At 42.4% G+C, this 25,337-nt stretch overlaps 4 protein-coding genes across 5 annotated transcripts in view; 2 read left to right on the top strand and 2 right to left on the bottom strand.

Moving 5' to 3' along the window:
* The window catches only part of LOC134803420 (poly [ADP-ribose] polymerase tankyrase), a 34,128-nt gene extending 33,837 nt beyond the window's left edge, over positions 1 to 291 (top strand). Inside the window, exon 24 of the mRNA XM_063776240.1 lies at positions 189 to 291. Coding sequence (XP_063632310.1) covers positions 189 to 254 — 66 coding nt within the window. The 3' untranslated portion in view covers positions 255 to 291. The remainder of the gene's footprint in view (positions 1 to 188) is intronic.
* The window catches only part of LOC134803249 (interleukin enhancer-binding factor 2 homolog), a 143,552-nt gene that overhangs the window by 99,530 nt on the left and 18,685 nt on the right, over positions 1 to 25,337 (bottom strand). The gene's annotated exons all lie outside the window — the stretch shown is intronic.
* On the bottom strand, positions 11,745 to 18,187 carry LOC134803518 (uncharacterized). The gene is made up of 4 exons (XM_063776317.1): positions 17,735 to 18,187; positions 16,126 to 16,291; positions 13,361 to 13,523; positions 11,745 to 12,467 (listed from the first exon to the last, which is right to left on the bottom strand). The coding sequence occupies exons 1-4, from the start codon at positions 18,039 to 18,041 to the stop codon at positions 12,096 to 12,098; spliced, it is 1,008 nt and encodes a 335-aa protein (XP_063632387.1). The 5' UTR covers positions 18,042 to 18,187; the 3' UTR covers positions 11,745 to 12,095.
* LOC134803383 (proteasome subunit alpha type-2) lies at positions 18,289 to 24,360 on the top strand. Its single transcript, XM_063776196.1, has 7 exons — positions 18,289 to 18,397; positions 18,584 to 18,660; positions 18,917 to 19,015; positions 19,524 to 19,680; positions 21,653 to 21,808; positions 21,991 to 22,087; positions 24,245 to 24,360. The coding sequence occupies exons 1-7, from the start codon at positions 18,357 to 18,359 to the stop codon at positions 24,320 to 24,322; spliced, it is 705 nt and encodes a 234-aa protein (XP_063632266.1). The 5' UTR covers positions 18,289 to 18,356; the 3' UTR covers positions 24,323 to 24,360.

Genomic DNA, 25,337 nt, shown 5'->3' with positions numbered 1-25,337 from the left:
CTGACCTTCCAACCCAGAGGGGAAACTAGGCCTTATTGGGATTATGGTTTCCTCACGATGTTTTCCTTCACCGAAAAGCAACTGGTAAATAGCAAATGATATTTCGTATTCGTACATAAGTTCCGAAAAACAGTTTGAGTTCTGCTCATGAAACTATCTTATTAAAATGATGTTTTCACTTGTTCCAGGCTTATCCAGAATACCTAATAACGTATCAAATAGTCGGCGGCGAGGGCATCACAGGCGCAGTGTAAATACCAAGTATTTCTACCCGGTACCAAGTACCTAGTGTGACCTCTAGTATGTACATATACTCTGTATCTTTAGGTACAGCTTGGCGAAAAAGAGTAGAAATTAAAAAGTGGCAGCACTGTAGCGTCGTCCCTTTCAAACCAATTTATATAAGAAAACGGGACGGCACTACAGTGTTGCCACTTTTTAATTTCTACTCTTTTTTGCCAAGCTGTACTTAGTGTACTTAAATAAAAGTAAACAAATAATTTGTACATTTTCGGGTAGTTATAACATTTATTGATTAACCATCCAAATACAAAACCGCCTGGATCTGTCACTGAACGACCTGACTTTAACCTACATAAGGCGTGGCTCACTCCGCGATTTCGTCGCTTTGCAACAGGTAGCTACAAGTACATCCGTTCCACACCAATTTTGGTGGCTAGCCATAGCCGCGCGTGGCGCTGTCGCCACCTAGCGGTCATATCTGTCCTGATCGTAACAGACGCGTTTTGTTAGAGTGAGTCTTCTGTACCTAGTACTATTATTTATTCTGTGCCTACATTATTTGATCATGTAATGTTCTCACCTACCCTCAACTGGCTTAAGAAGCCATTTGAGGGTAGATTTTGTTTACTCTTTTTTAAATACCCAAAAGATACAGACTATAAATGAAAATATTTTTGAATATTGTTTAGTTGAAACTACTTAGATTAGAAATGGACTAATGTGTCCTTTCAAACAAAAGGTACCAGTTTTTTAGGTTGTCAATATGCAATTAAAAATCATCATTATTGACAACTGTGATGCCTTTTTGCCAAAAAAAAACTACGCGAATTTTTGTCTTCATTCTTCCAACTGTTGGACAAAAGATATAGAGTACGTCGTAGTACCCACGCTGGTCTAGTGCGGGATAGATATGTGGCTTTCCACAGAGAAGGGTCCTTATGCAGTTAAGGACCCTTTAGGCATGGAACGCCACATATAATCATTTGACTGTTCTAACGACTTTGAAATTCGGCTTTTACCCTATGTTAACAAAATAATCATGCTCAAGTGTAACTCCCTTATTCATAAAACTTTACGGGCCTGATTTAGTTAAATTATGTTTTATCTCGTTTCTTTGAAATACACAAGTCAAAATGACAGATAAGGACAAACGATTCATAGCTAATTCAGCCCAGTAACGCTTTTATGAAAGGTCTCATTAGACGATGCGAGAACTCGCATGCGAGTTTCATTACATTGCGGGTTGTGATCGGTCGGTTGAATTGGACGTAAGGGGCTATTCATAAATTACGTCATTTCAAATTAGGGGGGGGGGGGGTCTGGACATCGGATGACGGTAGCATGAAGTAGGAGGAAATGGGGTCATATGAAGCATGATTTTTGGATGATTATAGGGGGGGGGGGGGGTCCAAAATCGTCAAAAATCGATGACGTAATTTATGGACAGCCCCTAACCAACAGTCCGCAATGTAACTAAAATCGCATGCGAGCTCGCGCGCCGTCTAAATCAGCCCTAATGCCATTAGGCGATAACACACCGACAGCGCAATCTGCTGCGTTGAGCGAGGTGACAGATTTGTGCAAGGTTTTAAATAAACCGGTACCCGTACCATGAGTCACTGACAGTGTCAAAACTGACGTATACACTAACGTTTACGTAATTTACTTTCTACATATCTCGCTCGCACTAATTAGTCCTGTTAAATAATAAAAAAAATATGCGAGTACAAGCGAGATGCATATAAAGTTACATTCTCGATAGCGTTTATGTCAGTGCCAAACTGGTGGTAAAACACAGTTTTTTAATAAAATAAACAAACTTCGTACTGAAAACGCGGCGGCGGAGAGTATTTCATGTTTCTCTGTCGCGGCATATCGCGCTGTATGTGCTTCGCCTGATAAAAAAATTACCCTGAAAACGGTTTGTTAACTACGGTTACCATGAGTTGACATGTGACGTTTAGCACCAATACAGATGTAGCGCATAATTGTTTTCCATCGTATTTTCTCGGAAACGTTCGTATTTGTCATGATACTTCAGTCAACCTCAGTACTTTTTGTACCGAGACTGACTGAAATAGCAAGACACGTTCGTACGTTGCCGTGAAAATACGAAGGAAAATAATTACATCTGTACAGTCACCTTCAATAATATGTTACTCTTCGAAGGCCGCAAAAATATGTGACACGCTCCTATGGCTGCTCTTAAGATCGTGTCATATAATTTTGCGGCCTTTGTTGTGTAATATATTATTGCAGGTGACTGTACATCAGTGCCAGCGAGATGGACTGCGATCGAGTTCATGCTGTCTCTAGCGCAAATGTCAAATGCCTACTCATGGTAGCCGTACAGATGGCGTAATATTAGTTCTGATTTTAACTGAATATACTTATTCGGGCATAACATAGTGAAACTGTTATTAAAAAGGTAAAGCCTTGATTACCTAGCGCTTTACAGATGTAGTGCATAATTATTTTCCATCGTATTTTCACGGAAACTTACGAACGTGTCTTGCTATTTCAGTCAGTCTCTGTACAAAAAGTACTGAGTTTGACTGAAGTAGCATGACAAATACGAACGTTTCCGAGAAAATGCGATGGAAAACAATTATGCACTACATCTGTACTCATTTTGTAGTGTTTCCAAATCTGGATTTTCCACTATATAAGGTTGTGTATATTGTTATTAGTTGTATATATTGAATCGAGAAAATCAGGTACACAATTTAATCGGGATAAAACGAATTACTCGTACCAGTACCAACTAATTACAATATTTGTTCATGGAACTAAACGCCAATAGGCTATTTTTACTAACAAAATAAGTCTAAGGACTCTAAGGTCAATATGGGAAACACCGGCATATAAAATGTATTGCTGGAAAGACCGTCACACATAGGGGTATTTGACCCAAAAAGCTGGCCAAAATTATTTTTTTCATTATTAACGTTTTTTATACTTAAATATGCCTAATTTACTGAATAGAATTTACATATTCAAAATTAATTTTATGATCCTAATCGAGCGACCAAGATGTAAAATCAGTCCAAAATAAATTAGTTTAGTAAATTAGGCATATTTAAGTATTAAAAACGTTAAAAATGAAAAAAATAATTTTGGCCAGCTTTTTGGGTCAAATACCCACCCCTATGTGCGTCATGGCAAGAACTTATATACATATGAGGAGTCTTTTCAAAAGGGCTTGTTTTTGTATGGTGTTTATTTTTATTTCATTTTATTTATTTGGAAAGCAAACAGAAATAAGTGAGCAGGAGATAAGTTTACAGAGACACACTAAGGACATTCACTTATTTACTTAACAGCTCTCACTAAAACATTTATAACAGAAATATACTACACTTAACTACTCTTAAGGTACTAAATACAATTATTAATAATTATAATTATTCATAGAGAAATAAGCCCTTTTGAAAAGACTCTTCAATGTCGTACTTACACGTACTCATTTACGTACGTAGCTCAGACACAGTCAGAAATGAAGAGCTTCACTCCTGCTCTACCGACTTTTTGTATGTGCAGTATGTGTACAAACGCAAGAGAGAAGCGACGAAAGAGCTTGTAGACTGACTTCTCCATACTGAAGTAATATTGTAAAGATGTATTGCATAATTGTTTTCCATCGTATTTTCTCGGAAACGTTCGTATTTGTCATGCTACTTCAGTCAAGGTCAGTACTTTTTGTACCGACCGACCGAAATAGCAAGACAAGTTCGTACGTTTCCGTGAAAACTCGATGGAAAATAATTATACATCTGTAATGAAACTAATGAGCCTCTTTATTGAGTTTGTGCTGATTTAAAATCATTGAAAGTGCTAAAATATGTTAGACCTTGTTTCTCCGTAATGATTTAATGATTGCTGTAATACAATATAATTTATCTAATAGTAATCTAGCCTATTATGAATACCACTTCGGTGTTACCGTATTTCGTTACAGTTAATATTAAAAATTACTTTTTCAAGTCTATTTGATGTGTTCTTTTTTTTAGCGAGTCCAAAAACATAATTAAATGTGTGAATTTTATTTTTCAAAACGCAATATAACATTTTATTCTGTTTGTTTTTAACTGAATGATTTATCAACTGTAACATGAAATGTTAAAATTGTAATCGTTACTCAAATTCTGCTCACACATTTTTTATATATATATTTTTCACAATTCACATTAATTATTTGATGATGGTAATATCACGGGTGGTCTAAGTCCTGTGCACACTGGATGCATGTGCGTAAACGTGCACGTAATCGTTGTAATCTACAGAGCCTTGTGAGAGATGGCACACCGCTTACGAGCACGGCTCCACCATTTTAGCGCACGTGCACGTCTACGCACACGCAACCGGTGTGGTCTGGCCTTTAAATATCAAGTTCGCTCTAAGCAGATCGTGGGAGCAAGCATTCAACAATTTGAACATTTACAATGCATTTGTAAAACGAACATGTCTCGAACTTTGTTGAAGAGAAAAATCGATAGTATCAAAGTACTATCCACAAAAAAAATATATATGAAATAAGGAGTCAAAAAAATATTGTAGTGATCAAAATTTCCATAGTATGGAAGGAATATCTTGCATAATATTAACAATGATGTTGCATCATTGATTTCATTGTTGTATTTGAAATTGTAAGATCGGTTTTTCTTCGTAACGCTATATTTTTAAAGTTATTTACTATGTGCAATTAATCGCATTAATTTTTCTCAGTTTAAAAATAGGATTATCCCGCGTAGTGCTACTAGAAATTAGTTGCGAATTTACATACATTTCTTTACTTAAGCTAAGCGTAAGAAAGAAATATATGTAATCCTCAGCTTCGACTGTCACGACTTGATCAAACATTATATTATGTATTAACAATTGGGGTTAATATTTGCCAATTGCTATCAAAAGTTTGTAATGGTTTATCTATTCCTTTTATTAGTTAAATTCACAAAAAACAGCTTCAGTGATAAAAATTATATCAATCAAACAAAATATTGAAGTATTTTTGCTTCCAGTTCTTGATTACATAAAAAAATAATTGGGCTAGTTGTTTTTAACTCCAAAAATCTGAAAGTGGCAACTTTAAAGGCCTGTGCACACTGGATGGCGCGTAGACGTCCACGTGCGCGTTGTAATATACAGATCCATATGAGAGGCGGCACATCGCTTGCGTGACGAGTGCGTGCACGGTTCCAACATTTTAGCGCACGCGCACGTGCATGTCTACGCACACGCAGCCGGTGTGCTCGGGCCTTTATGATTGCAGCACCATCTGATTTGGGCTTTGTATTTAATAATAATATAATAATTCAGCCTATATACGTCCCACTGCTGGGCACAGACCTCTCATGCGCGAGAGGGCTTGGGCTATAGTCCCCACGCTAGCCCAATGCGTATTGGGGACTTCACTTAATTGGCTTTGGCTTATGAGCCTATGGGCTTTTATAAAAATAAAATTGTAACGTTATATTTTGGCTGGGTCTCTATTGTTTCCCAAAAAGTTTTAAGTCATAATGTATTTTGTTTGTCCGCCTTTTTGTTAGTCATAAATGTCATAATTTGTTTGGTTCAGAAACGCGTAACTTTTCAGGATTGCCATAAAACAAATCTAACCTAACTTATCTATATGATAACCTTACGAAAATCCTGAAAAGTTAACGGTTTCAGTTTTAGGACTAATGATAATATGACAAACAATACATTATGACTTAAAACTTTATGTCAAACAAAGGGACCCCTATTTTGTCTATTTGCGAGAAATTGCATATAGTAAAGCATTGTTTTGGTAATTTATGGATATGTGTATATACGCGTTCATAGTGTAGCAGTCTAGGAGGTAAGGGATGGAGAAATACATTTTGAATTTTTATTTTAACATGTGGTTTTATTTTCAATATCTAATAAACAATTATACATGACGATATGTACTTAACTTATTATATTATAGACTCAGTTACTCGTTGCTTTCTATATGAATGCATTTACCTTAAAATAAAATTAGTGTAAAATAAAAATAAAAATTAACTAATTTTAATTTGTTAAAATTAAATTTGTGTAAAATAACAATCAAAATTAACCAACAGGAACAAGTTTTTAAAGTATTCATATGAATATAAAAAGGTATTTAAATTATTCATCATCATCATCATCATCTCAGCCATAAGACGTCCACTGCTGAACATAGGCCTCCCCCTTTAAATTATTACTCCAAGCTTATATCTGATACAATAAAAAATATTTTGTAAACAAGATATTTTCCACAATTATAGGCTGGTAAAAAAATCTGTAAAAGATTTTAAGACAACAAAATACAATCTCCATTTTAAGTATGAAAGCTGCAACGCTTTTAACTTCTTGCCTATAATATTTTAGTATAAACATTACAATTGACAAATTCCTTCAATCCCTAACGGGTTTTTGAATTGCTAAGGTTACTAACTCCTACTATATGCATATAGTATAATATGACTAGAACACTCCACGGATACGTATACATATCGTAAAAAACGTATTACACTTCAAAGGGACCCTTATGCTCTGGTTTCCTAGGATAGCGGCCGTATTATTTTGTATGGAGACAGCCGCTATATGACGGCACCGCTATCCTAGGAAAACCGAGCTTTAGGCCCCGTTCGCACGGCAGCTTTTTCAACGCGCGTTAAAAAAGCGTTTGAATGACGCAAATGGATAACCATGTATGTATTCACACGAAGGCGGTTTTTAAGCGCGGCGCTTTTTTATCGAGCACTGTTCGATTTTCGGCGTTGAGCGTTGGCGTCAAATTGAATAGAGCATACGGAACTCCGTGTATCTGTTCTCACAAGCGTTAAAAAAGCGCCGGCGCTGCTGTCAGTTGGCTGTCAAGTGTCAATTTTTGGTGTCAATCGTCAAGATTATTATTAGTTTCACCTTATAAATGTCAACTTTTGCTCACAAATTCCTGAAATATTCAAGCTATATTCAAATAATACGTCGTAATAGCAAATAAAGTATGACTTTGCTGAGATGCGTACGTGGCAGTACGACTCACAAGTGATTTTTAAGCGTTCATATGAACACAAATATTGGAAACGGTAAAAAAGCGCCAACGTCGGGTTTTAACGCAACGCTTTTTAAGCTGTCGTGCGAATGGGGCCTTAGGCCTCATACTAACGAGCGCTTTTTCAACGCGCGTTAAAAAAGGGCTTAAATCCGTCCGCAAGCTAAATTCTATTTAACGACCAACGCTTAAAGTCGAAAATTCAGCAACGCACATTCCAGGACCTGTTGACTTGCTCCTGAACGTTAACATTCTCGCTTCTTCGTTGCGCCCTGGGTTAACCCATGGGGCCCCTGGCCAGGCGACTGCCCTCAACACCATTTTCGGGTGGATTTTGATGGGTGACGCAGGCGACTGTGCTACGGACATTTGTCGTCCTCGGTTCCGTGGTAACAATTGTCAACTGGTCGTGGGCAGGTTATCGATTGACGACTCTATTAAGAGGTTTTGGGAGTTGGAAGATGTCAGCTCTCCGAACACCGTCATTTTGTCGAAGGAGGATCAGCTGTGCGAAGAATATTTTCTCGCTAACTTTCGTCGCACAGAAGAAGGTAGATTTGTCGTTCCTCTACCTTTCGCTGACCATTCCAATAAACCCACCTTTTCGGGCTCTCGAGCCATCGCTCTCAAGAGATTTTCGTCGCTGGAGCGGAAGTTACTGAGTAACTCCGACTTCTATAGAAACTATGTAGCCTTTATGAAGGACTACGAAAGCTGTCGCCACCTTGAGGAGTGTGACCCTCCGGGGGTGGATGTGGGGAAGTTCTTCTACATTCCCCACCATGGAGTATTGAGGCCCTCGTCAACCAGTACTCCTCTCCGGGTCGTTTTTGACGCCAGTGCCAAGGACAGCCGAGGCATCTCGCTAAATGATGCGCTACTGCCAGGCCAGAAGCTGCAAAACAACATTTTCCACTTGCTCCTTCGTTTTCGGTGGCATAATGTTGTATTCACGGCCGACGTCAAGCAAATGTATAGACAAATTTTAGTGTCCCCGGAAGATGCTGAATATCAGCGTATCCTGTGGCGTCCGTCTGTCAATGAGCCTGTCCGGGACTATCGGCTGCTGACCGTTACTTACGGCGTTTCGTCCGCTCCTTACCAAGCTCTCCGCACCATTGCCCAGTTGGCGAGGGAATCAAGGGAAGAATATCCTTCTGGTTCAGCAGTTTTAGACCGCGACATCTATGTCGACGACGTGGTATCTGGAGCGCATTCTGTCGAACAAGCACGGAAGCTTCGTTCGGAGTTGTCGACGATATTAGCTTCTGGCGGTTTCCATTTGCGGAAGTGGACGTCGAACCACCAGGAGTTCTTCGACGGTGTCCCCTCCTCAGACTTGTATTCTGAGGACTTTCGGGAGTTCAACTCCATTGGGGACATCTCTCTAAAAATTCTTGGCCTCTCGTGGTTACCTCAGGCGGACGACTTCACCTTTCAAGTCGCTGTCGAAGATCGTCGGTGCACTAAACGTACCATCCTCTCAGAGATTGCTCGGATCTTTGACCCTCTGGGCCTGCTCTCACCTGTGACATTCTTCGCGAAGTACCTCATGCAGCTGCTGTGGGTCTCAGGTGTCTCATGGGACGACGACGCGCCAGAGAACCTTGCATCCGAATGGCGAGAGTACAAAGCGCAGCTGCCCTCTCTGAAGTCTGTGTCGGTCCCGCGTCGTATGGTCAAGGACTTCGTTTCGCTCGAAGTTCACGGGTTCTGCGATGCCTCAGAGCGAGGGTTTTGCGCGGTGGTTTACGTCCGAACGACAGGCGAGGACGGAACGCAGTACGTCCAGTTGGTCTGTGGTAAATCGAGAGTGGCACCCCTGCGTAAGTTGTCGATACCGCGTCTGGAGTTGCTGGCCGCGGTACTGCTTGCAGACCTGGTGGAGTCGGTCGCAACAGCTCTGGAGCCTCTCCACAAAATCGATAAGGTACAGGCGTGGTCTGACTCTAGCGTTGCGTTGACTTGGATAAAGTCTTGCCCTTCAAAGTGGAAAACTTTCGTGGCTAACCGCGTGAGCCACATTCAGGAAATTATTCCTCCCGATTGTTGGCGACACGTGAGGACTGGCGACAACCCAGCCGACTGTGGGTCGCGGGGGCTCTTGCCGGACGACCTGGTCCACCATAGTAACTGGTGGAAGGGTCCATCTTGGCTCGTGCTGGACAAGCCTGACTGGCCTAAGTCAACGTTGTTAGTCGACGTGGATGTTCTACATGAAGAGCGTAAGGTGACAGTCCTCACTGTCTCAGTGCAGGAGACGTGGACAGACAACCTTATGACTAAGTTCTCGGCACTGACGACACTCCAACGTGTCCTTGCCTATTGTTTTCGTTTCGTGCACAACGTGAGAAATCGAAAGACGCCCAACAACTTGTTGGACGGCCCTTTAACACCCCTGGAGATTAAACAGGCGCTCATGTTCCTCGTGCGTTCTGTTCAACAACACCACTTTGCTTCGGAGATCGAGAAAGTGAAAAACAATCTTTTGAACTCTCTCCCGAAGGCATTTAAGAAATTGTCTCCATTCCTCGATGACGCGGGTCTCTTGAGGGTGGGCGGACGCCTGTCGCGAGCTTCTCTCGAATTCGATGTTAAACATCCCCTGTTGCTACCTCGCGACGATCGTCTTACCTCCCTCTTGATCGACGAGTACCATAAGCGTTTCATGCACCCAGGCGTCCAAACGCTTCATAATTTGCTGGCGCAGCATTTCTGGATACTGTCCCCAAAGCGAGCTATCCACGCAGTCACGTCAAAATGCATGAAATGCTTCCGTGTTCGACCACTCGGTGCTCCTGCGCCGTTCATGGGCGACTTGCCGTCTTATCGGGTAGCCCAGCTCAAAGCGTTCTTGAGTGCTGCTGTCGACTTCGGTGGACCTTTTGACATAGCTCTGGGTCGCGGGCGAGGCAATAAGACCTACAAGGGTTACATTTGCGTTTTCGTGTGCACCTCGACGAAGGCTGTACACACGGAGCTCGTCACTGAGCTGTCCTCAGACGCGTTTCTCGCCGCGCTTCGCCGCTTCGTCGCGCGTCGTGGTCGGTGTAATCGGTTGGTGTCCGACCAGGGGAAGAATTTTGTCGGTGCGAGCAATATTCTGCAACGTCTCGTAGGAGATGCTGCTACGCATAGCGAGATTAAATTCGAGTTTAATCCGCCAGGCAGCCCTCACTTCTCAGGTCTCGCTGAGGCCGGTATCAAGGCTGTCAAAACACATTTAGCTCGAGTCATCGGTAGCCAGAGGTTGACGTACGAGGAGTTCCTAACAATCTTGACTCAGGTTGAGGCTCTTCTTAATTCAAGACCCCTGACTCCTCTTAGTACCGATCCTAATGACTTATCGGCCCTCACTCCGGGCCATTTTCTCACGACGGAGCCCTTATCTGTCGTACCCGAGGAAGATCTCTCGGATGTTCGGCTGGGCCCACTTCAACGGTGGAAGTTGCTGCAGAAAATGCACCAAGACTTTTGGACCAAGTGGTCAAAAGAATACATGCATACTCTGCAGCAGCGAATGAAGTGGCACGACAAACAAACCGACGTCCAAATCGGTACTCTCGTGCTCGTAGTCAACGAGCAGACAGGGCCCATGAAGTGGCCTCTGGGTCGCATTGTCGACACTCATCCCGGGTCCGACGGGATTTGTCGTGTGGTGACGGTGCGCACAGCTACCGGACTGTACAAACGACCCGTGGTCAAGCTGTGCCCCTTACCCGTTTAATCGCTCTTCGAGCGCTACCATTGTGTCGTCTATTTTTGTATAGTCTTAGTATTATTTTTTCTAAGTTTACTTCTATCGTCTTTGTTTTCGTCTAGTCAAAATACTAGTGTATTTTGGTGGGCGGAATGTTCAATTATGCCATTCGTACCTTTAGAATAGTTGTTGCGTTCACTGTGGCAACACTTTGTCACAGTTAAAATTCAAACATTAAAAAAAAATAAACTGTTGCTCTGTCATACAGTTGACAGAGCCAGTGTGTCAAAAACCTACCACCAGTTCACATCTACTCTCGTTGCTCTCGTTTATTTTCGCACTTTATTCAAAGCACTACTACCATTTAGGACATTAATTCATTAGTATCAGTGTTGTGTACCGGAGGAAGCCGAACTCATCCGTGGAAGGGAAAATCAGAGGTCTAAGTTGGGCGACTGCAGGTAACGATTTTACGCTTCCTCTAGCTTGCGACAGAAAGCCAGAATCACCACCAGCGGTCTTCAACGGTGACCAACGATTTGGCTCCCACAGTCTCCGGATCAAAGGTAACTTCGTCTACACATATACACACTTTAGTTTTAACTTTCATACTATTTATCTCGACTTATCCCAACTTTCTTGCTCCATCGGCCCTAAATTTCACCTTACTCTCGCCCCTTTTTTCGTTAAATACAGTCCACCTTCGCTATCGAACACTTGATAAAAAGCGCCACCGCCATTGTGAATAAATACACATATCCATTTGCGTCATTCAAACGCGCCTTGTAAACGCGCTCGTCCTTAACCTAACTTGAAGCTGTAACAGACAGGCGTACCTACCCAACCGCGACCTTGGTTCGGCCAGCATATCTCTTTCTCGCTCTCACAAGGATGTAGCTATACATCCTTAACAGACGTACGGCGGACTGCCTTCTGTATTGAACAGACCTCGGACCGGAACAAAGTCGCAGTCCAGTACGCCCGTCTGTTATAGCATTAGGGGAAATGTAAAAAACTTAGGAGGTACTCTAAAAAATCGGGCCCGACAAATCGTGTAGTGTATTACGCCTTTAATATTGCACCGTCTAAAATGTTTTCTATCTTTAAGATCTAAATACAAGGATTCAAATCCCCCGTCATATTTATATGCGAGCACGTGACTTTCTGCCCACTGGGCACAGCAATACGGAACAATTTCCCTTGCGGCATACAAACACAAACCTTAAACTGTCCCGTACTGGGCTCCGTACGGTTTAGCGGTAAGGCTATGGGTAAATTTCTTACCGGTACGTATACTCCTTCCTTACCGCTGAGTACTACAGAACCGTTGATGGATTTAAGGTAAATGTCTTGGTCGGCGGACCAGAAGAGTTCCTTGGACTCCATTCGGGTGCCTTCGGAGCCGCGCAGATGGGCCGAGGAGTCGGATTTCAGTTTCAAGTCTTGGTCGGTGGGTGAGGATATGCGTTTGGTTGATATTTGCTGGAAGAGAAAGATGTTTTTATATAATTGATACCTATTAGGTAGCTATAGAGTCAAAGACCAGTACGGTTACCATCAGTTTGTCACTGACATAAACGCCGTCGAGAACGTAATTTACTTTCTATACATCCCGTTTGCACTAATATGCGAGTGCGAGCGAGATGTATAGAAAGTAAATTACGTTCTCGACGGCGTTTATGTCAGTGACAAACTGATGGTAACCGTACTGGGGGCATAGGCCTAGCCACGACGTGACGCTATTAAGATCCGTAATGATACTAAATACTAGTGGCTCTGATCCGTAGACCTCGTGACAAGCTTAGAAAATATAAAACTGAATAAGGCACCAGCACCAAACAAGGCCCATTGTTTTTTTTATTTTTCTTATACTTAACTCTTTGAACGCCACGGCTTTCGTGTGCGTCGCGCGTCATCGTGAACTTCCAGTTTTTTCTAAGGTACCTACTAGCGAACATGGACGCAAAATTTTAACCCATTCAAACTTATTTTAAAAGTATGAAATTTTGTAAGTAATCAAGCTTTTAGAACCGAGCATTTTGTCCAAGTTAAAACGTAGACCTTCGCTAACGCTTCGGTCAATTATAATCGCAGTTAGAGAGAATTAGACGGCTCTAGGTTGTGGAGATATGTGACGCAAGAATTTACGAGGATACTCTCTTGAGTACCTAAGCATAATATTAGGTATACTTTGTTTTTTCCAGGATAACCAACAGATAATACATCATTCAAAACTTATCTGTAGCTTAAGTAAAATTAATATAGGCAACAAGTTTATCTGTATCTTAGGACATAGAATAGGTATAGGTGCATCGCGCCGAGTCGCCGACCCCATGCACGCATGTATGTCATCTTGGTCTCTGAAACAGTCTTACCTTAGCGTTAAGGTTGTTGACGCCATCAGGGATGTTCATCTCCTGGGCTGCTGTGCTGAAGACAGTCTCCCCGGATACAGGGTCCAGCAGTCGCATAGCGCCGACTCCGCGTACGAACACGCCGGAAGAGTTCAGCGCCAACTTCGTTTCCGTGCGAGATAATCTGCCGACATTGAGGAGATTTAAAGGGGCTCACAAATTACCAGTTCGCCGGACGATATCAGCCTGTCAGTTTTCGCAGCTGTCACCCAACAGATAGGCAGACATTGCCCGGCGAACTGGTAATCTGTGGGTCCCTTAACGCATTTTAAAAAAATCGAAGTAGATTTTGCAAAAAGATAAGCGATTCAAAATAAACTTTACTGGAAAGCATCAAGGGTTTACTTATCATAGTGCTGTAAGCACGATAATCACGCATTTACAATCACTTGTGGTAGAATGTTGGCGAAACCTTATGCGTGCGAAGTATGCTGCTATTTATAACTAACCTGGTCTGCAAAGTGACTCGCACGCTGCCGTTCTCGCTGGAGATTTCGACAGGGTTGTCCCTGAAGCCCTCGAGCAGTCCGTCACGCTAGTATACCTGACGAAACCGTATAGTTGCGAAATATGCTATCATTTATAACTGACCTGGTCTGCAAAGTGATTCTCACGGTGCCGTTCTCGGTGGATATTTCGACAGGCTTGTTCCTGAAGCCTTCTAGCAGTCCATCACGCTAGCATACCTACCTGACAAAACCGTACGCTTGCGAAATGTGCTATTATAACTGACCTGCACCTCTAGCACAACTGGCCGCGACAGGCGCGAGAAGAGACAGATCGGCGCGACTTGGCGGCTTGTCGCGTGTTGGCAGCACAACTCACGCGCGAGAGCCGCGACAATCTCGCGATCAGGTGTCACTGTCAGAAAATGACAACGATCGCGACTTTGAACTAAAATCCGTAGCACAACTGCCTATTTTGAGACAAAATATTCTCTCGGCTTTATGTCAATCCGCGAGTTGAAGTCTACGCGACTTTATAACGCGACTCGCTCTCGCGGGTGGTTTGCTTGTACTTTTTTAACTGAACTCATGATAATTATAACTTAAAAACAAGTTTCATATATTATGTAATAATATAATTTGTATAATTACTTATTGCCCTAAGGGATAAGGAAGTATGGAATAATCACTAAATGCGCTTTACGCACTCTTATATCGATTATGCACGGTGATACCTACAAGTACCACAACACACCCATCATGTTTACAACTTTAATTTCAAACAGCTCGTCACGTCGTCGAGAAGAATTATGAATAACAGCGGTGACAGGAGGCATCCTTGCTTCACACCGGCAGTTACACTTATAGGCGCTCCCATTTCCTTTTCATGTATCACCCTGCATGAGCTCCCTTCGTACAAGGAGCGGATTATGCGGATGATACAATTTCGGGTAGTTATGACATTTATTGATTAACCAACCAAATACAAAACCATCTGGATCTGTCACTGAACGACCTGACTTTAACCTACATTATTTGATCATGTAATGTTTCCATCTATCCTCAAATGGCTTCTTAAATGAGGGTAGATTTTGTTTACTCTTTTTTAAATATCTAAAGATACAGACAATAGAATCGGTTGAGAATTGCAACTGTAACATCCGGATATAGAAACCATTATGCCCAAGTTAAAGCGGAGACCTTCGCTAACGCTTCGGTCAATATAAACGAAGTACCTGACAAAACCGTACGCTTGCGAAATGTGCTATTATAACTGACCTGGTCTGCAAAGTGACTCGCACGGTGCCGTTCTCGCTGGAGATTTCGACAGGGTTGTCCCTGAAGCCCTCGAGCAGTCCGTCACGCTAGTATACCTGACGAAACCGTATAGTTGCGAAATATGCTATCATTTATAACTGACCTGGTCTGCAAAGTGATTCTCACGGTGCCGTTCTCGGTGGATATTTCGACAGGCTTGTTCCTGAAGCCTTCTAGCAGTCCGTCACGCTAGCATACCTACCTGACAAAACCGTACGCTTGCGAAATGTGCTATTATAACTGACCTGGTCTGCAAAGTGACTCGCACGGTGCCGTTCTCGCTGGATATATCGACACTTCGACAGGCTTGTCCCTGAAGCCTTCTAGCAGCCCGTCACGCTAGTATCCCTGACAAAACCGTATAGTTGCGAAACATGCTATCATTTATAACTGACCTGGTCTGCAAAGTGACTCGCACGGTGCCGTTCTCGCTGGATATTTGGACAGGCTTGTCCCTGAAGCCCTCGAGCAGCCCGTCACGCTAGCATACCTGACAAAACCGTATAGTTGCGAAACATCCTATCATTTATAACTGACCTGGTCTGCAAAGTGACTCGCACGGTGCCGTTCTCGCTGGATATATCGACAGGCTTGTCCCTGAAGCCCTCGAGCAGCCCGTCACGCTAGCATACCTGACAAAACCGTATAGTTGCGAAACATCCTATCATTTATAACTGACCTGGTCTGCAAAGTGACTCGCACGGTGCCGTTCTCGCTGGATATTGGGACAGGCTTGTCCCTGAAGCCCTCGAGCAGCCCGTCACGCTAGCATACCTGACAAAACCGTATAGTTGCGAAACATCCTATCATTTATAACTGACCTGGTCTGCAAAGTGACTCGCACGGTGCCGTTCTCGCTGGATATTTGGACAGGCTTGTCCCTGAAGCCTTCTAGCAGCCCGTCACGCTAGTATACGTGACAAAATCATATAGTTGCGAAATATGCTATCATTTATAACTGACCTGGTCTGCAAAGTGACTCGCACGGTGCCGTTCTCGCTGGATATTTGGACAGGCTTGTCCCTGAAGCCCTCGAGCAGCCCGTCACGCTTGTAAACGTGTTCCAGTCCAGTGTCGCCTAGCAGTTTGACCGCGTTATGCTCTGGGAGGAGCTCCATACTTTCCATGCCTGTAATTATCAAAATAGGTCTCGTTTTTGGGTGAATTGAAGCAAATCTGATAAAATAGTTATTTACGATACAAGTGCGGAAAAGAGGAAATTCAAAACGAGTGGCGGGAGTGTTTTAAATCGACACGAGTTGCGAATTACTTATTCGCACGTGTATCATACAACGTTTGACAGTACATATGGCCCTTTAAACTTTTGACATACGCACGGAAATATTATATATGTTGCAGTCAAAAGTGTGAACTGGTCAAAAAAACTTTTAACCGATAAAAACAGGCAAAACTGCTTTTGATTGAGCATGTTGGTCAAAAGTAGTTTTACCTGAAAATCATACCTATTTCTGGCAGCAGTTTCGTTTTTAGGGCGTAGCAAAAAAAAAACCTAACCTACCTATCTCTGGGAACAGTTTCGTTTTTTGGGCCTAGCAAAAAAAAATAACCCTAACCTACCTATCTCTGGGACCTACTGTATATGACTGATAGTAACAGTCACAATTACTATATGACCAACATGCTCAGTCAAAAGCAGTTTTGCCTGGTTTTGTCAGTTAAAACTTCTTTTGACCAGTTCACACTTTTGACTACGACATATACATATGTACTGGAAATATTATTTTTATTCTTTGTTCGTGTCCAATACGTGACGAGGACACAGACTAAGAAACGACGAAGCATCTTATATGGTAGGTATTATAAAAATCGTTCCTGTTCCGTTTAGCACCAACACCACTCATCATCTTTCTCGCGTTATCCCGGCTTTTTTGCCACGGCTCATGGGAGCTGGGGTCCGCTTGGCAAGTAATAACAAGAATTCGCGTAGGCACTTGTGTAGACTTTAATAATAAAAAAAACAGCCTATATATTACGTACTGGTACAGGCCTCCTATCACGCGCAAGAGGGTTTGCGCTATAGTCCCCACGTCCCCAAGTCCCCACTTTAATAATTGGTCAAAATCAGAAACTCGCTGCCGCGCATGGCCAAGTTGTTTATAATAAATATATTATGCATGTGGATTTCCTTTCTATTTGTATTAAAATGATGACCTTTGCTCCAACAGTGGTCTCTCTACACTTCGCTATCTGTAATATCAAAACATGGACCCTCGTAACGTGCAGTGTGAACTACTTACGAAAGAGCTAACTGAAGTTAACTATATTAAATTTAACCAATAAGCTGCAGCTATGTAAATATCTAATGGGTAATTTAAATTATTGGAACGATAGTGACGATCAACATCATAATTAGCTTAAATGTAGGTCACTGCCTCTAATTTATAAAAATAAATATCTATACATGTAGAATGTAGGGGGTTTCTATGGTTTTCGGGCCTGATTAGCTAGGAATCTAAGTTTGAAAATGCCTCCTTTCATACATAAAAGTTCCAGTGTATGAAAACATATGAATATAACTGTAAACGAAACTATTACGAGAAAGGTAACGTACCTTGTCCAAGCCTCAAAACGGCTAGAATGGTGAATGTGAGAATCAGGTTCCCGATGGCGAGGATGAACAGCAAACAGACCAGCGTCCAAAACGCAATAGTCTTCCGCCCTTTATGCACCGACTTAGTAACATCATTACCGTTCTTATCGGAGTAATTCTTTGTCCCACTAACATTGCTTTTATTCCCAAAAACCTGACTTTGGGCGGGCGTTTTAGTAATTAACGCCTTTTCAGCGCGATTTCTCTCTAAAGTGCTATCGGACATAGCGTCGGATAAAGGCGAGACGCCGCGCAGATTGCTCAACATAGCGACTGTCTGTTTTATTGGAAATACACCCGAAACATTAAATTTATAAATAGACTAATGTTTCCCTAAATTTGACAATCAAATATCGAGCGAAGATGCACGCTTTCTATTGGTTAATATTTTGACCAATCACTAAAAAGTGTACTTGTTTGGATTCTAGGAATTGGCAAAATATTAAATAAATCGAATAATCGATTGAGGAAATCAAGCGAATAATCGGTACAAATTTGTCTAATCTGTGGAAATCGTGACTGTCATATTTCAATGCTGCCAACATTCAGGCAGTAAATAAATTTGACAATCTGCTTTGTAATCATGGCGTCAGAACGTTACAGCTTTTCTCTTACAACTTTTAGGTAATTTTCTATTTATTTACGCAAATTCCCCTACGAATACTCCTGTGATCTTATTTGTCAATGTAGGCCTCATCGTATTTGTGTATAAATAAGTGGATTCACATGTAATTTTCAAAGTTATTTGTGCTTCAATTCATCGCCTAACTGTGTTACAAAAAGTTAATCATTTTCATATTTTCCTTTCAGCCCTTCAGGAAAATTAGTGCAAATTGAATATGCTTTAGCCGCTGTAGCTGCCGGCGGCACGTCCGTCGGTATTAAAGGTAAGATTTTTCTTGCGATTGAGGTTATGTTGGCGTCTATGATAATCCATAAGTATTTTGTTCGTCATATTTACCAGATTTAGAAATTGTATTATTTTATCTCACTAATTTAAGCCTTGACTTAAGAACTTAAGATCGTTGAAAGAAGTCCATCCTCAACAAATCTCTCAATTGTTTAAATTGTTTTACTCAAATTTTGTCATGTCATCATCAAACAAAGTTTGAGAGGAAATATATTTATTTGCATTTATTTCAGCGTCCAATGGCGTGGTAATTGCGACAGAGAACAAACACAAGAGCATCCTTTATGATGAACACAGTGTTAACAAGGTGGAAATGATCACAGGCCATATTGGTAAGTCACTGAAATGTTACTTGCATTACTTGGTCTGATAGTAAATACAATTAATAATATTATAGGACATTATTACACAAATTGACTAAGTCCCACAGTAAGCTTAATAAGGCTTGTGTAGTGGGTACTTTGACAATGATATATGATGATATCCTGTTATCCCTCATCAGGGACATAGGGCTCTCAGAAGGGATTTCCATTCTTCGCGGTCCAGCGCGGCCTCTTCCAGCTCCGCCCAGCCGAGGCCAACTGATGCCGCCTCTTTTTCCACTGTGCGCCTCCAGGTGGTACGTGGGCGACCTTGATACATAGAAAACACCCATGACTCAGCAACAAATATCTGTGTTCGTCTCACAAATAAATGCCCTTACCGGGATTTAAACCCAGGACCATCGGCTTCACAGGCAGGGTCACCACCCACTAGGCCAGACCGGATGTCAAAATTAGACTATACTTAAATACCTCCTTTAAAATTAGTCAAGAGTTCTATACTACAACTTTTCTTCAGGCATGGTCTACTCTGGTATGGGCCCCGACTACCGGCTGCTGGTGACCCAGGCGCGGAAGATGGCCCAGCAGTACTACCTCATGTACCATGAGCCTATTCCGACGGCTCAGCTTGTACAGAGAGTCGCCACCGTTATGCAGGAGTACACACAGTCGGGGTAAGATTTATGAATTTTTAATATGGCATTATGTTATGTGACCAATCAAGATAGTCTGTGCGGAAAGAGAAGAGAAGTAAATATGGAACCCCGCCATATCTCTTCAATAAGCTTTCTTGTATTAAGCTCCGCGAACGCCGTAACTGTGGAATTCAATTGTTAACGCCGCGCCATGCCACAACAGCTTTCCGGGGAAGTTTTTCGCTATGCCGCGTCGAAAGTCTGGAATAATATACCCCCGCCTTTGAGAAACCTGCAAAGTATTCATAGTTTTAAGTCAAAGATTAAACAGTATTTACTTAATCACCAACTTAGCCAGGAAACCTTCAGACTTGATACTAGCTGCCTGTAGTTTGTAATTTTACTTATTCTTACCTCAAGTGTTTTGTTCCTTTGGCCTGACAAGGGTTCATCATTCCTTATACGCCATACTTAAATAGTAGAGTGCTGTTATGTTAGTACTTCGTACATCGTCATCCTACAATGCTGTTTTGTTAATAAGCTAATCTTACAAGGTTTTTTAACGTAGATTTCATGAACGCTCGATTCAAGCTCGATTGGTTTGGTCTGTCATTGCTTTTTAGTTAGTGTAGCCACCGTTGGCGCTAGGAGTATATGCAGCTGTAATGCTCAGCCAAGGTATGGTCGGACCGGATCGATACAGCGATTGCGAGCACGATGTTTGTTTTATGTATTAAATAATCTTAGGTGTAAATAGTAGTTATGTTGTAACTTCTTGCTGTGTAACTTTTCTTTTTTATTTTCTTATTTGACTATTTGTTTACTGTATGTTATTTCTATGTCTTTTTTCTTCTTGTCTGTTACCTCCCGTGATTCTTCTCACTTGATGGTCTCATCGGAAGATCAGCGCTGGAAGCCACCAGCAACATGCTGAGATGGGACCATTTCGTGGCACTTTAATCTTATTTTATGTTTTCTTTTATATAATGTAATGTATTGTACCGATTGTTTGTGCTTACGAATAAATTAATTCTATTCTATTCTATTCTATTCTAAGAGTCGTGGAATGTATGGGATCCAATACATTCTATGACTTCTCTTTCCGCACAGACTCCATTGATTGATTTTTTCTTCTGTAACTTAATATGCCTCCCTCTGCCATGAGGTCACGACAAGGAAGGTCTTATAGGTTCTCGGGGGCTTGGTTTCCGCAACTCGACGTCATATTAATGCGCCTATTATGCGTGGTGGGTTGGCGGCACTATTCTTGCCAACCCAACTCTACCAAGAAGCCTAGCAGACCCTTGACGTTGCCGACGACTTCTGGAAGAGACCCCGGTGAGCCGAGGTGTTGTGCCCGGTATTCTGCCACCCCTGGGCATTCGAGAATGACGTGGAAGGTCTTAATATGAAGTGTAAAGATGACATGGTCAGATGTGCGAAAACCATCAAGGTTTGTGATAGGAAAACTATTTGACGTATTTTGCTACAGTTTGATACACTTCACAGGTGTATTCCCATTTGTCCCCGCCCCATGTGTTCGCTGCCATACATGAGGCAGGGACAGATGGGAATGATTTATATGAAAACAACTATTCTCACCTGTGCCAAATGGGATTTCAACTGTCTAACTATCACGGTTCATGAGATACAGCCTGGTGACAGACAGACAGACGGACGGACAGTGGAGTCTTAGTAAGAGGGTCCTGTTTTTATCCTTTGGGTACGGAACCCTAAAAATTAACCTTATTTTGGTACTAGCACGGTTCACTATGGCTCTTGTGATAGTAGTAGTAGTAGTAAAACACTTTATTGTACAAAAATCAAAACAAAAAAGGAAAAATAACTTTCGTCATTAGTACAAAGGCGAACTTGTCCCTTTAAGGGATCTCTTCCAGTTAACCTTTGAGCAATTGAGGGAGAAATGGAGATGGTAAGACATCCGTACTGTACCAACAGCGTAAATAATAGGAAACGAAAAGAATAGGTAGTAATTAGTCAATATTTGCAGTGGTGTGCGGCCGTTCGGCGTGTCGCTGCTGATCTGCGGGTGGGAGGGCGGGCGGCCGTACCTGTTCCAGTGCGACCCCTCGGGCGCCTACTTCGCGTGGAAGGCCACGGCCATGGGCAAGAACTTCAACAACGGGAAGACGTTCTTGGAGAAGAGGTGACAGCTTGAACCATTTATTAATATATAGGCGAACTTATCCCTATTAGGGATCTCTTGCAGCTAACCTTTGAGTAGATGAGGGGAGAATTCAAATTAGATAGACAAATAGACGAATAGTCTAGACATGCCATGAAAAAAGTTATAAAAACTGCTCTAAAAGCCATTTGTTTCTGGTACAGATATACTGAAGACTTGGAGCTGGATGACGCCGTCCACACCGCCATCCTCACGCTGAAGGAGGGCTTCGAAGGCCAGATGACTGCCGACAACATTGAGGTAATTGTACCTAAGAAAATAACTTTACTAATGCATCTTAGAAATATATTTTACATTACATATGGTTCTATTTTCCCGCACCAGTGCGTAAAATAGCACTTATGTGCGTATGTCAAAAGTTTAAAGGGCCATATGTACTGTAAAACGTTGTACGATACAAGTGCGAATAGGTAATTCGAATTTCGACTTTTCCGCACTTGTATCGTAAATAACTATTTCTCAAAATGCACTGAAATATAAGAAATATTGTAACGAGCTAACGAGTACAGTAGGCCTAGCAAATGATTGGCGCGACAGTATCTCGCGGCGAGATAGATTACCCGTCTTCTCGGTGCGAGATACTGTCGCGCCGATCATGTGCTAGCCCGGCAGGAGTGACGAGTCAAGGGGACTGTAAAGCCCCATTTAGACGGATGAAGAGTTGAAGACCTTGCATGAGACTTTCTTTCTTTCTTTCTTTCTTTCTTAAGGTCTATCAACTGAATTCATTGTACTTTATTGTTAGCAATCTAGCAAATATTGCGTGTAAGTTCTTGCGTGTAGGATTAACGGAAATTCTTAAAGTAGATGTCGATGTACAATCTGTGGTCGTGCACGCAAAGGGACGTCAAGTTGTGTCAACCCTAATAATTGCAATGCTGAGCTGAGTTTGGCCGAAGTCAGGAGTTTCGCACCCCTGGTCTAACCTCTGTATGTATTTCTTAGTTCTTAGGTTTATTTGCAAGAAGTTAATTTTAGTTGTCAAATTGCCTGCAAGATGTCGCTGTACCGTGTGTTGAAAATCCTAGTTCGCGGTGTTAAGATTTTTCCGAGAAACATGACGTCTGGCCGGTACTAAACTCATAATAATAAAGAGAACAGCAACCACATAAGCTTATTATATTATAATAACAAAGTTGCTGGGAAGCCTTTAGCCTAGAAAGTGCTAAAGTGTAGCTTTTAAGTTTTACTTGCCTTGAAAGGCAAAAAGAAAAAAAAACGAATACATCTGGAAATCATGTACGGACCCTTAGAGTCTGTGCGGAAAGAGAAGAGTCGAGGATTTTATAGGGCCCAATACATTCCACGACTCTTCTCTTTCCAAACAGACTACATTATACATTACTGTTTGATAATACATTTCCACAAAAATGTTCCGCCTTTCAGGTACCGCAATCCAGCTAGACATACTTTTTTAATTTTTGAAGTGAAAACTTCTTTAGCGGCGCTGGGCACTTTTTGAGGTGGGGAAAAAATGATAAACTCGAAACAGCGTAAGGCGATCACGTGACCGTAAGGTTTAGATGGCCACTCATTTAGATGGCATTTAAATCAATAAAGAAAAACTCAATGACATTACATGGAAAAGGTTCTAACCTTGTATGGGTTGAAATACGAGGATCTCACAGTTACATTCTAACTTTATATCACTCAAATATAATTCAATAAAGCTACATCTTAATGAAATCGCTAATAAAAGTGAACTCTAGTACTGGTGGATAAAACCCAAAATATCATGACCATCATATTTAGATGCGAGGTCTGCAAGGTAACTTTACAATTTCTATTCGAATTTTAAACAATTAACGCTACAAATTTGAATTTAGAATTTTAAACAAGCTCACTGACCAGCACTTTCGGAACTAAAGTTTTTCAATAGAAAGGAGGATGGGTCAAATATATATAGTGCTGCAGACATTTTGGACTAGTTATTAAGTTTTCACTTCTGTCGTCACTCCCGGAGTGCAACCCGTTTTTTTTTTCAGACTACTCACATGTTACACAACCAATTAATCATTAAATTAATTTTTGGGTTCCTTCCGCAAAAGAATTAAACGGAACCTTTATTAGGATCACTCGTGCGTCTGTCTGTCTGTTTGCCCGACCATTCCCCCCCCCCCCCCCCATTTATCTCCGAAACTACTGGATCTAAATTTTAGAAAATAGTTCTTTACCTATAAATGTCAGGAAAACCTATTAGAAATGTGCAGTCAAGCGTGAGTCGGACTCAATTACTTAGTTTTTGATCCGACCCCTTTTTGGTGGCTAGCCATAAGCCGCGCGTGGCGCTGTCGCCACCTAGCGGCCATATCTGTCCTGATCGCAACAGACGCGTTTTGTTAGAGAGTGAGTCTTCTGTACCTTGTACTATTATTTATTCTGTGGTATTGTGTGCAGGTGGGGATCTGCGATGCGGCCGGGTTCCGCCGCCTCGAGCCGGCGCACGTCAAGGACTACCTCGCGAACATCCCCTAAGATTTATTTATGGTGCATTAAATGAGTTTTATTTCTAATGTGACTTTATTTTGATCTTAATCACGAATGTCCTGATTACACCAAATTCGCAATTTTAAAAGCCTAAAGGCTTGGCCACACACAGAGCGCGACGCAGCGCCGCGTCCGCGCCGCGTGATGCCGACGCGAAGCCTGGTCAAACAGGGCGCGCGCCGATCGCGCCGGCCTCACGCTCTCAACACGCCCTCAAGGCGCGCGTGAACGCGGCGCAGCCGCGCGGGAACGCGGCGCACCGCTCGCTGCCTACGTCCGATCCTACTGACGTGACCTTGCGCGACGCGGCGGGCCGCCGCGTTCGCTCGGCGCAGCGCTGCGCACGCGCCGCGCGGACGCAATGGGCCGCGCGGCGCGGGGCGCGACAGAAGCGGGGCGTGATACCGGCGGGACGCAGTCTGTTTGACGTCGGTAACCTGTTAGCATGTGCCGCGGTCGCGCGGCGTGGACGCGGCGCTGCGTCGCGCTCTGTATGTGGCCAAGCCTTTAAGGCGGATTTAGAAGATGCGAGAACTCGCATGCGAGTTTCATACCATTGTGGGTTTTGATTGGTCGGTTGAATTGGACCATAGATTAGTATATGTTATTACTGGTAACCAACAGTCCGCAATGTAACTAAAATCGCATGCGAGTTCGCGCGCCGTCTAAATCTGCCCTTAACGTTAAAACCGTGCTACACGGTGACCAATACGAGCTTCCAATAGTCCAAGTAAATCGTACCTAACTAGGATCCTAAAAAAATTTCTAGTAAGTGCAGTCAGGTCGAGTGGATTTATCCGAGCTTGAAGTTAAAGATTGGTTTTCCTAGGATAGCGGTGCCGTCATATAGCGGCCGTCTCCATACTAAATAATACGGCAAAATATGGATGTCGTAGTATATGTATGGAGACGGCCGCTATATGACGGCACCGCTATCCTAGGAAACTTGCTAGAGTTAGACCAAGAAAAGTCTACAACGATTTTGATAGCACACGCAGTGTAT

Source organism: Cydia splendana, chromosome 26 (genome assembly GCF_910591565.1).
Source record: "Cydia splendana chromosome 26, ilCydSple1.2, whole genome shotgun sequence".
Taxonomy (NCBI): domain Eukaryota; kingdom Metazoa; phylum Arthropoda; class Insecta; order Lepidoptera; family Tortricidae; genus Cydia; species Cydia splendana.
The sequence above is the reverse complement of the archived record's forward strand: the minus strand, read 5'-3'. Positions and strand labels throughout refer to the sequence as shown.

Bases quoted from the DNA above. Each gene is read 5' to 3' on its own strand.
- LOC134803518 (XM_063776317.1), bottom strand. From the start codon at position 18,041: ATGTTGAGCAATCTGCGCGGCGTCTCGCCTTTATCCGACGCTATGTCC. The intron at 16,292-17,734 runs GTACGTTACCTT...TGATAATTACAG, and splicing joins CGTTTTGAGGCTTGGACAAG to GCATGGAAAGTATGGAGCTC. The intron at 13,524-16,125 runs GTCAGTTATAAA...CAATGTCGGCAG, and splicing joins CGAGTCACTTTGCAGACCAG to ATTATCTCGCACGGAAACGA.
- LOC134803383 (XM_063776196.1), top strand. From the start codon at position 18,357: ATGGCGTCAGAACGTTACAGCTTTTCTCTTACAACTTTTAG. The intron at 18,398-18,583 runs GTAATTTTCTAT...TTTTCCTTTCAG, and splicing joins TTTTCTCTTACAACTTTTAG to CCCTTCAGGAAAATTAGTGC. The intron at 21,809-21,990 runs GTGACAGCTTGA...TTTCTGGTACAG, and splicing joins AAGACGTTCTTGGAGAAGAG to ATATACTGAAGACTTGGAGC.